Below are 12,253 nucleotides of genomic sequence, written 5' to 3'. Positions count from 1 at the left end.
CAATGCATGAAGGTTGAAGGTTCTTTAAGCTAACTTCAGCTGTTTGGCATCAGAGGTCCAGACAAACAGCTTAAGCTTGCACACCTTTATATTTAAATGCTAAGCAATGGCTATCTCCAGAAAGCAAATAATCTCTGCTTTGAACCATATCCTGGAGGGATGCACAAGTCTTTTGAGCTGCTTATTTCTTTCCACTGGAGATAAAGAAAGAACCTGGATGCTGAGTATGGGCTGTGTGACAAAATCAGCATCCAAAGCCAGTTCCAGCCTGAATGCCAGTAACACTGTAAATATTTGCATTGAATGTAAAGTGGTGATTTTCAGTCCAAGATTTCTGCTTTTCTCTCTGTCCCTCCCAGAAGCTCAGGGCAGGTGGTGTGGGGAGCAGCAAGGTTCCAAAACGCAGTCACGCTCTCTGGCCTTGGTCACACAGAAATGTTGTGCAGCGCGACTATTCCCTGGTAACAAACAGCAGCTATCGAGGCTCCCTCTGGGGAGGGTATTGGGAAATAAAAGCAGAAGGAAGGTTCCGCTGCAAAATAACTATTCACCTCCCCACCCAACATATGCTGCAAGAGAAGCTACAGAGGTATAGTGGAGTTATACTAGAATTGCAATCAGTTTGCAGCATGTTAATAAGCCAGAAAACAGAAATCCCTGCTGCCCAGGGACCCGCAAGGTCGGATGCTGTCAGTCCTCCTGGCAGAGCAATTTGCTGTAACGCACTTGTGTGGTCTTGGTTGGTGGGTGCCCACTCAGTGAAACACAAATGGGGGTGATGCGGGGAGTGGGGGCTTAGAGGTGCAGAGCCCGGGAAGGGACCAGGCTGCCAGTGCCGTGGTGGGGCTGGTGGCCACTGTGCCTCCAGAGTGGATAATGGCTTGGGGCAAAACTGGGAGTGGGGAGCGAGGAGAGCAGCGATAGTGATGCTGCAAGCTACCCCCCCGCTGTCTTGGGCAAACCTGGCAAAGTGGCACAAATTTTCTTGTGAAATAAGACAGAGCAGGAGCAAAAGCAGCCCAAAATCTAAGGGCCCCCCCCTTTCAGCAATGAACTGTGGTGGTACTACGGCTCCTCTTTTCACACCCCCCCAACTCAGAGCACAGGCAGCCCCTCCTGCGGCACGACCACGGCCCCGCATTCGCACTTCCCAAGGGGAAATACAATAAGGCAGTCGAGCAGCGGGGATTTGTCGTGGACCATCCCGCTGGGGACAGGATGGCCCTGCCTCCCCGGTGCCCGTTTGCTGTCCCAATGCTACACGGGATTTGTCGGATGCGGGCTCTCGGGCAGGGCAGGCAGACAGCGGGCTATATTTAGCAACAGCAACAAAACAGGCAGCGGAATCAGCTGACTGGAGGCAGGGAGCCTGATGCACGGTTTAGTTTTAGACAGCACATATTCTGCACTGAAAACAGGGAGGGAGAGAGCAAGGTTGAGACGTGGGAGCCTGGGGAGCTGAAAGCCGCCCATCCCTCTGCACCAGGCAGCAGCACAGGTAAGGGGAGGGCCTCGCAAAAGCCGGGGTCCAGCCATGGGCTGTGTCCCGGGTATCGCCGGGAAGGACCCGGGATGGCCGCAGCGGTGATGCTCCAGGCGTGGCCGGGAGGGGAAGCCGCAGGGCAGGGGGGTCCATGCTCTCTGGGGGCTGCTGGGTGCTGGTGGACGGGCAGGAAGGTGACCTCGGCATGGAGCAGGGCCATGCTGGTGCAGTGCCCGGGGCGAAGGGGATCGCAGCCAGGCTGGAACCAATCCATCCCATGAGAAGAGTTTTACTGTAAATAGGTGATTTACTTTCCTTCTGGAGGAAGGGCATGTTGACAGGACTTAGTTAATGATTAGCACTACCATAAGTTAACACGACGTGCCCGTGCCTGTTCTCTGAAGCATCCGGCCACCCTCCTCAACACCGGAGTGAGAGCAGGCCCAGATCCTGACACTGGCGAGCTCGGGCAAGGGGTGGGAGGAAAGGCGGAGGAGCAAGCCACCTTCTTAATGCTTAAAGAAATGAGAAGAAAGGAGCAGAAAGAATAAAGAAAGTAAGGGAAATAAAAAGGCCGTAAGGTTTAAAGCAAACATCTCCTGCGCTCAGGTCAGCAAATCCCAGCTTGGCTGACTTTACCAGTAGCATCTGAGATGAAAACCAGTAAAAGCCAGTAGCAGCTCGGGGAGGGATGGACACCCCATGAGCTCTACCCTGGACTCGGTGCAAGCTGCTCACTTGTGCTCCATATGTGATCCGCAGCTTTGCAGGGAGGTTCAACAAAACCAGATTTCTTTCCAGCAATGCCAAGCACGGCATTAAAATAGCTGGCAAAGCACTTTTGTGTTTAATCACATAACAAAGCTATATTGTGTTGGCAGATTATTCACATACAAATTCCACTGGGGGGGGGGGGGGGGGAATAGTAAAAAAAAAAAAAAAAGGATCCAGGCTATGTGGTCATTTCTGCCAGAAGGGAGTATAAGCAAAGCACAGAGGAGAGTATTTTGAGGAAAAAAAATATCAGCACAGTTAGCAAACACTGCAACACGAAGTATTTGTAAAAAAGGTTTACCTGACTAGTGGGAGCAGTCTGATGAAAATCTGTCCTAAAAAGAACTGAGGATAACTATTTGAATATAAAGGACATAAATTAAATCCCTTTAATTCTATGTAAGCATTCAGGGAAGGATCTACCACTCCATAACTACATTTATGAAGCACGGGCAGAGACAAAAATGAACATGGCTGTATGTTATCACCCACAGCTTCTGGAAGAGATCAGCTCTAATGTCACTTTATTTACGTGATGCTCCCCACAGGGGTAAGTTGGCTCCTCTCCTGTTGAGATCAGCTCTTGCCTGTTCGGACACAACTTGAAGTCAGAGCACTGTTACAGTGAACAGACCAGCAAAGTATTAAATGAGGAGCATAGTTTGTCCCTTGCTGCTACCACATGGACAGTGCACCTGTACCACACCACTTCAGCTGCTGACCCCTTGCATTGCTTCAGAAGAGAGCACTGTTGCTGATCTCTTTAATGAACCTTTTATTTTCTACTGCATTTAAATACTTGGCTTCTTTTATATATATGGGCTCTTTATGAAGCCATGGATATAAAAGTACTGCCAACAAACTTTTAAAATGCAGTTTCTGTAAAAACCACTGTTTGCCACAGGAGAACATCGGGTGGCTCAGGTAGCATGAACTTTACAGAAACAAGTCCAGAATTTCTTTTCTGCAGCTGGCTTTCACATGCTGATCGTGTCTAGTCTGTTCTTTGCAGCCATGGCACCCCGGATAAGATTGAGTCTTTCAAAGCCTCTCCCAACCATACGTGAAACCCATGAGGAAGCAATGGAAGATTCAACCAGCAACATGAAACGCACTGGAAGCACTGCAGCCAGCCCAGACGCGTACTCCAGCGATGATTACATTCAATCCATCTGCCACCTTGCCAGACCCACCTTCCCAGGCCTTCCTGAAAGCAGCCATAAGGTTCAGTATAGAAAGACCCTGAAGACCCTTGAAGATGTGCCATGGTCTCCATCCCATAGTGGGACACAGCAGGAAATGTCAAAATGTAAATTGACCAATTTCATCTCAAATATGGTGCCACCGGGAAAAGTCACGCCTGCAGAAGCCGACTTCTGGTCCAGAGAGGACCCCCTGGCACAGATTTACACTGATGCAGGAAAACTCTGCTCCTCCAAGGCTTCTTTGTATGACAAAAGCTCCAGCACTGGTTACTCACGGTGCAACTCTTCTGCCCCAAACAGTGAACTTCATCCCCCAGCCATGAAAGAAAAAGCCACAGGGAAACCCAATTTTCCACAAGTGTTTAGCTTTCCAAGGCTTCCCTCCCCAAGACCAGTGCAGAAAGAAGTGGTCTGCTCAGAGCTGAAGTATCTCAGAAGGGAAGAGGGAACAGTTTTAGGGAGTAGCCACAGTCAGAAAGAAACCGGCCCTGCTTTCATTAACAGTGAAGAGCTATCACCATCCTCAGCCAGAGGGAAGCTAGTAGGTAACCCAGTCTTGCACTGCTCTGTAAGAAGGCAGAGTTATTTGTTCAATACAGCAGGCACCGAAGAAAAGGAAGGGAGAAAAACTTCTCACTGTGACAAAAATGTAATGGATGATGTCCTCACTAAGCAGAGATACTCTGAGTGTTTCCAGGTACCTAAAAAAGCCATGATCCACAACTGGATTTCAGAGCACAGATGCATCTGGAAAGAAGCAAAGGTAAAAGCTTGTTTGCTCCCAGCCATTGCTGAAGTGTGAAGAAGTAGCTGCTTGGAATAATTTTATTCACAAGATATAACCACCCTGTGCTCTAGAAGCTCTCCCTGGAGTCCTTACACAGAAAACATGGCTTGAATGTGCATGCAAATGAGGCAGACTTTTGTGACCCATCATATCCCTCCTCAGTAGGCAACGGGACAGTTCAGCCTCTCATCCACTAAGGAAACAGCAAATAGTTCTCTTTTTGGAAAGGCAACAGTTCATAAAGCATCTACCCCCAGCTATTGCCTAGAACTGCCCTGAGCACGAAGGAAAGCTGGCGAGAGCACAAACCCCATCTGTTCTGGAGGAGAAGTGATCTGCGGGAACACCAAACTACTGGTGTTTTCCAGCAAATGCCAAACAGCCAGATGTTGCTCACACTTGGGAACGGTTATTCTGAAAGGAACATTTTGGCTGATGCTTGGACAGTACTAAGTGTGCTCTCTCTGACGTATACATTTACTAGGAGACCCATTATAGATCACTGCATCGACACCAGAATACCACTGAATAGGTCACCTGTTAGTGCAGTAGCATAAAGAAATAGTTTTTAAAAATAATAATGTCTTGGTTTGCTAGAGGGCAACATGGACAATATTACAACTCCTCCGGGTGGGGATTTTCTTGTTGCTTACCCTGGCACAATCTTGTTACCTTTACTTCTTGATTTACCCTCAGCAGGAGGAGAGCTAGGAGAGAAGCCCTGGGTGGGCATTGCCGTGCCAGTGCCATGGCTGTCCTGGAACTGTAACAACCTGCGATGCCAGCTGTAAAAGAACAGGTATCACGCTGGTCTCTGCCCTGTCACACCCCCACCAGCCAGGCTGCACACCGTGGGCACCCTCAGAGTTTGCTGCATGGGTGCAGGAGCCCCACGAGCTCGCACGCAGCTCTGCAGGCTCAGCGGCACAAGAGCAGCTTTGAGGGGCAGCCTGGGGATGCTGGGCTGGTGGTTACAGGACCTGAATGTAAAATAATAATTTCTGGGTTTCATATCTGTGCTTCTGTATTCTCACCTACCTGACCATGCTAATGATGCTGACTGTGCTTTGCCTGGTGCTGTGAGACGGAAACGTGAAAAAAACACAGTGTAAGTGCGGTACGACCACCCAGCACATAAATATATATGAAACAATTCAGCTGATGTTAGTGCTACATGGGATGTCTGTAGGAAGTCAAGCATTCCCGCATTGCTGTAAGATCCTGGCGTGGTGTGGTGAGCCCGCACCAGATCATCCCTTGCTGCTGCGTGGGGACATCTCCGTCCGGAGAAAGTGTCTCTCCTCGGCGCTTTGTCCTGCAGACAGAGCAGCCTCATGTACCTGCGTCCGCTACAGCACTCTCCGTAGCCAGCCAAGAGAAGTAAGTGAGAAAACTGCAAAGCAATACTAGCCTAATTATTATAACTACTACTAGGAATAAATCTTTTGGCACAGAGGAGAGCAGAGAGACCAGGCTGTTTGTTCAACAGCAGCTAAGATGGGAAATACCACTGGAAACTTGCAATTATAAAAATGCTCACAAGCGATTTCCAAACCACCCTCAAGCAGATTAAATCAGAAAGCAACTTCTGCTCAGTACCAACATGAGTGTAAATACACTTGAGGATCAAAAGGTGAGCATATTTCTGCTTCTCATTCTCACATCTCTTACCTCAAATATTTTTTCTCCTGTTGAAACTCATTAGTGCTATGGAGCTGAACTGCGTCTCATCTTCGTTTTTGAACTAACCACACAGCAAGAACAAAAGCGAAGATGGCTCCAGCATTTATTAGAGCTGATGGAGAGAGTTGAGTCGGGGAGGTGTCAGCCCTCTCTGCCTTCTCCACATCTTTCCCTTCCTTCTCAGGTTAATGCTGGGATTTAAGTGATGCTTGTCTTTCATTGCTCTGCTGACATTTTAATTTATCTCCATGTGAATATTTATGACACTAATGCCTAGAAAGTCTTGTGCCAACTGCATGTATCACTGCTTTTGACAGAGGAAACAAATAAAACCATTACATCAAGTTGCTGTTTCCATTACTGCAGAACCACGGGTGATTATTTTCACTGCAGGGCTGGTCCACAGCACGTGGGCCTGTGACTCGCACCCAAACACCTTCTCACCCCACCAGGTCACCAACTGAGCCAGCTCCCAGTCTCTTTCCCCACACATTCAATGCCTTGCAAAGCTTTTCTGCCTTGTCAGGGTCAGGCCCTCCATGCCCAGGACCCAGTCAATCGCTTCCCTTAAAACCAGCCAAGCTGTGCATCAGCAGGTCACCCCGGGACAAGCGCCGTAGCTAAAATATTCATCCTCACAGCAGAGGCACAAAAGGGCCTTCACACCTCACCCCTTTGGCAGCTGATGCCCAACACTGTGATTTCTTCTCAGCTCCCACATAATCCTGCGAGTCTCTAAAACCCTGAAACTCATCAGTTTTTCCAGCAGAGCTCCCTAGAGATCTAAAACCTGCAAGCAGAGACCGGAGCACCCATGTGCCCTATCCAGAGGAGAGTTGAGCCACGGCGCTCACAGCTCAGCCATTCCTGCTGCTCCTGGCTCTGCAAACGTTGCAATATCCAGAGCAAAGAGGTGGAAGTTAGAGCTGCAAGTCCAGACACCCTGGGAAAAGCCCCCATCTCCTGTTACTCCCTTACAGTGAGCAGCACCATGGTCTGCGGGGCTGGGGCGAATGGCAGAGCTGGGCTCAGTGCTGGGGAGCATTTTAAACATGGTAGCAGGTCCAGATTTTCTCAGCAGCAGGCTGCTGTGTGGCCATGGAGCACTAGGTGTTTGGATTAGGTGCAGCAGGGCTTGGGGAAATGAAGCTTTGGAGTGAATTGGCTTTTCCTGGAGCATACTTTTTCTTTAGTGAAAACTGAGGTTCTACACAAGCAACTGGGTTTTGTGAGAGGAGATGAAGCTGCGGGGATGCAGCAAAGATGGGGACAGAGGCACAAGCAAATTAGGGTCACAGGAGTGACAAGGCAGCAGGGTGACAGGAGGGAAACACGGAGCCAGTGGTGCCTGCAAGCAGGGCAGCTCCCAGCAGGAGGGGGATGCCAGGGGGCCGGGAGCCCCAGGCTGAGGGGATTCCAGCTGTGCAGTAAAGGCTGTGACAGGGGTGAGAAAAAGAAACCTGGTTTACATAGGACAGGGACAGCAGGTAGGGAGGGTTGTTTCTATTAGCTTCAGCCACCCTTCAGGTTCAGATAAATCCTATTTTGAAAAGCACAGCCCACACCTTCTTTACCATTGCCTCTGTTGGAAGTGAGCACATTGGCCCCCATGAAATCACTGGGCAATTAAATACTGCAGTCCTGGGATAAGGCAGTTCTGCAGCTCTACAACATCATCTACCTCCCGTGGATGTGCTTTGGGCCAGCTCAGTGAAGAGCCAGGGTGTGGGGCAGCCCCTTCACCCCACTGCTGCCAGCATTGGCTTCCCTGCCACTGAGGCCTCTCCAGATGGTGACTGGGAGCTACGGAGGGAGCCTGCAGTCCTGCCAGAGGACAAGAAATGGATGGGGTGACATGGCATCTAGCTATACAGCACTCTTCTCCCTGTTTCCCCTCTTTAGTGACCGTACTGCCCCATGGACGTACACCTGGGGCCATTGGGAAATGCTCCACCCTGTGTTTTCCTCTATACAAAACAGCAGCTGAGGAATCAGCAGTCGGGATAAACCCGCAGAAGTCACAGCCTGTTCAGAAGTGCTCCCAGACAAGGAAGAAAACCTTATCTACAAATTTAGGTCACGGAGTGAGATAAAAGCTGTGCTGCTTCCATGGCCAATCTCGTGGCAGCCTCTGCATTTGAAGTCACTGACAGAAAAATCTCATTTATTGAGATCATCAGAACAGCCAAAGGGATTTGGATTAATTTGAATGGGGAATTGGTATCCAAATCCCACCGGCAGCTTTCAGTCTCAGCCTTCGCAACCAGTTCACAAGCAATCTACGAGCTAACGTGCAATTCTGCTTGCATGATCATGCAGCCTTTTACCGCTGCAAACAGTAAATGCATTTGGACACAGAAAATTACAACCAGAATTTACAAAGCAGAGACCTCGAGGTAGAAACAAAACTGTCTCGCTCTTTCCTCAAATGCTTGTCTTTTAAAAGACAAAGTCACCGACCAGCTCAAACCAAAGGCGAGGAAGCAACGACTCGGGGAGCCTTGCTAATGGGGTCTGGTGATTAGGCCTCTACAATGAGAAGCAGCTCAGAAACTCCCACAGCAGCCACAGCACAGGGAGACCCTCCTCCATTCTGGGGCAACACAGCCAGCCAGGAAGACAGATGTTGATCAGAAGCTAAAATATGAGCCAGTGCAACATAATTACAGACAGGGATAGGTCACGAATGGGTCTCTCTCAGCGAGGGATCGTAATGACCAGAGACAAGCTGGAGCAGAGTTAAGGGCTGCGTGCAAACAGGTAGCTGCAGGAGGTGTGTGAGTGAGGTTAGCAAAACCAGTTTCTCAAAAGGTCTAACTCTGAAGTTAGGATAAAAGCAGCTATCCTTGTTTTAAGAAAAAAATCCAAATCTTAAAGCTTCAAGAGAAAACATGGGGCCTAATTTAAGGGGATCAGACCCGAACCCAAGGCAGAACATGGGGTCCCACTGCTTAAAGCAGGGGCTTTGTGGATCAGGCTTTCCCCATGCCCTGAAGTCCCTGCAATTGGGCCTAATTGCTCATTGAGGGCATATTTTAATTAACTTTGAGCCTTTCTAAGTGGAGAGTAATGATAAATGGTGTACAATGAAGTTAAACTGTGTTTAGTGACTAAGCAGGAATCCCTTAGCTTTGAATGAAAACCTCGTATGTCCCATCAGCAACATGATTAATGCAAAGTGTTTTGCATTTGCAGCTGTAAGCATGGGCAGAAGAGAGATCCGAAATGATGGCTGAAAGCTTTTCTGCTTGTGTCTGAAGAGTCAGATCATTCAAGCACAGCTCACTGCCTTGCTCACCAGCGCCCATGAGTGTTTTTGTGTCTGGCACCACTTATGTGGGCCACAGTTGACACCAGTGATGACCCCTGAACCACCACATCTTGGGCTTGTGGCCTTTCCCATTCTCTGGGATCCTCAAGTACAGTTAAATTTGCCTGGCATGAACTAGAGCTGATGCAAAATACATATTGTGTAAATACAGATATAACGTTCCTGGCAATTGTAGCTTTCCTGGAATTAATGCTCCTGGAGGCAACATTTCCGAGGACTGTTGTGAGGAGCTGAATTAAAACTGGGCATTTTTGGAATACCATCGAGTTGCTACATAATGTTTGACCAAATGCCATTTAAAATCAAAGGGGGCCTGTAAGTGCTTTGGAAGGGGCTTGTAATGGGAATAATTTTCTGCTGCATTTAAAACACAGATTTCCAGTAGCAGTTGATGAGGGAAATAAAATTATTAGTTTGTTTATTTGTGTGTATTAGCATTTTGTCAACCACTTCTTCTCTTTTCTTTTAAATTAATCTCGCTGAAAGCCCATCAGCCTGCTGTGAGCTTAGCAAAAACTGTGTGTTAACCACAACATTTGACCTGTCTGCACTTCACACCACTTGCAGTGGCTTTTCCCCTCTGTGATCAGCAAGTCTCTGTTCTGCAAAGTGGGGTGGTCACGCAAGGTGAAAGCAGAACCAGCCAGCAGGGAGACTGTCACATCGCATCTGATGGTGGAATATGACATCTACAAGTCAGCTGAGTTTAGCTGAAGGTTTTGTTATTTTTCCCTTGGTCACAAGAGAAAATGGCTTCTGTTTTATACCAGTGGTGCTGGGTTGCAAGTTTTCGATCTTTCCAACTCACTCGATGGAGCATTGGGTGGAACTGACCTGGCTCATGGCTCAGCTTCAGAAAAGAGAGATGCCGTATCTCGAGTGTCCAGGCTCCAAAGCAATTACACAAGAAATACCAACTTTGCTCAAGATGCTCTTCACGTATCCCTCAGCTCATGCTACAGAATCATCAAACTGCACAGAAAAAACGGTGATGTGTGCTCACAGCTGGCCTTCTTGGGTTAGTAATGCCAACTACCCATCGGGTCCTGCTCAGCTGGGTGCAGTACAAATGCATGGAGAGTGCCCATCCCCGACTTGCTGAACCTGGGAGCCATTTAAACCTCATCAGTGAGGTTAGCTGGCTGCTTCAGACTAACGTTGATTTGCACGAAGAGCAAAGGAACCTGTGCATGGTCCTTGCTCACAGCAGAGCCAGCGTTGTTAGTGAAAAACATTCCTGGTCTTTAGGGCAAGCAAATATAAGCACAGGCTTGATCATACCCAGTTTTGAATCCATAAACATGCGGGTCCGACTCAGGACACCAGTTTAAGGACAGATGGATGTCTGAGCAGCTGACACTGCAGTTAGCAGCAATTTCGTAGTGATGGCAAAACAAATTGCTGCTCCTGCCCAGGCAGAGCAGGTAAGAAGGAGCTGGAGAAGGTGCAGCTGGGGATCTGCTGCTGTTCCCAGGCCTGGTTCAGCCCCAGCACACCCTGAAACATCCACAGTGCCACTTCTGCGAGGCGCTACAGAATCACAGAAACATTCAGGTTGGAAAAGACCCTTGGGGTCATCGAGTCCAACCATCAGCCCTACTCTACAAAGTTCTCCCCTACACCACATCCCCTAACATCTCATCTAAATGACCCTTAAACACATCCAGGGATGGTGACTCCACCACCTCCCTGCTTGTCAAGCTGCTTGTCAGTTAGAACCCCCAGATCCTTCTCTTCCAGATATCTCTCCAGCCACACCTCCCCAAGCCTGTAGCCATGCAGGGGGTTGTTGTGGCCAAGTGCAGGACCTGGCACTTGACCTTGTTGAAGCTCATCCCGTTAACGTTGCCCCACCGATCCAACCTATCCAAGTCTCTCTGTAGAGCCTCCCTATCATGCAGATTGACACTCCCACTTAACTTGGTGTCATCTGTGAACTCACTGATGATATGCTCTATGTCCTTATCAAGATCATGAATAAAGATGTTAAACTATCAGGCGACACAGCATGGCCAAGGTGCTGTGATGCTGGAGCTGCTCAGCCATGGTGTGGCTTTGCCCCCTTCCCGTGCAGCTGGGTGCAAGGCACCCCAGCCCCCAAGGGCGCTGGGATCTGAGGCTGGTGGCTGCGTACACGCACAGCACTGCCCCTGCTCAAAACCTGTTTGAACACGGGTGCACAGACAGAAAATGAAAAGGAGACGATTCAGAGAGAAAGCACCAGGCCTTCTTGCTGCGTGGGGTCAGCTCCTGGAATTAATTGCTGCAGGATGTCAACAAGATAAAATTTAGCAGGATCCAAGAGAGGATTAGACAGTCCTGTGATCAGGAACATTTGTGCAATGCTAACTGGGTCAAAGAAATAAGAGAGAAATTAAGTGTTGTGCTTCCCTGAAGGGCTGAGCTGGTACCAGCTGGATTTAAAACAGATTCCTCCCCACCTCCCCTTCCCAGTCTTTTTATAGCAACAAGCAAATATCAGGTTCTATTGCAAAGTGTCTTCTCTTTCCTTAGAATAATAAAGCATCGTCTACTCTAGGAAGTCCTCGAGAGCCACAGTGATGACTGGTCCATATACGGTGTGTGGTGAAACCCTTCCCTCATAATTTTAAAGATCAGAAAAGGAAGTTTTACCTTCTCTCCTGGCTCTAAGCTTCAGATCAACTCATTTCTTAAGAGAATGAGCTGCACAATAAATCAGCTGCTCCACCCTGAAACCCTTTTCTAAGCATAAATAACCAAATTAATTATTTAACTGTATGATCAACCAGAAGAGCCTGCAGGGGTAATAGCTGAATCCAAAAGCCAACACTAGTGGTATCATAGGGTAGTGTCAAGGGGCTAATGGGAGCGATGGTTTCTATGACCAAAAAGAGAAGAAATTGGGTCTTCCTGCAAGTAAGCAAATAAACAAAATCCTTGGTGAAACACAGACTTCACTTTCCAGGTGGGCAGATACACACTGGCTCCTCCATGGAGGTAGGTGCTAG

The 12,253-nt window shown here is 48.5% G+C and overlaps 1 protein-coding gene across 1 annotated transcript; it reads left to right on the top strand.

Moving 5' to 3' along the window:
* The first annotated feature begins 1,325 nt into the window (after window positions 1–1,325).
* Window positions 1,326–6,276, top strand: LOC141929431 (uncharacterized). Its single transcript, XM_074838845.1, has 2 exons — window positions 1,326–1,498; window positions 3,270–6,276. Exon 2 carries the CDS (start codon window positions 3,272–3,274, stop codon window positions 4,262–4,264), a length of 993 nt encoding a protein of 330 aa, XP_074694946.1. The 5' UTR covers window positions 1,326–1,498; window positions 3,270–3,271; the 3' UTR covers window positions 4,265–6,276.
* The last annotated feature ends 5,977 nt before the right edge of the window (window positions 6,277–12,253 follow it).

This window comes from Strix aluco, chromosome 13 (assembly GCF_031877795.1).
Source record: "Strix aluco isolate bStrAlu1 chromosome 13, bStrAlu1.hap1, whole genome shotgun sequence".
In the NCBI taxonomy this organism is placed as follows: Eukaryota; Metazoa; Chordata; class Aves; order Strigiformes; family Strigidae; genus Strix; species Strix aluco.
This window is presented reverse-complemented; position numbering and strand designations above follow the sequence as displayed.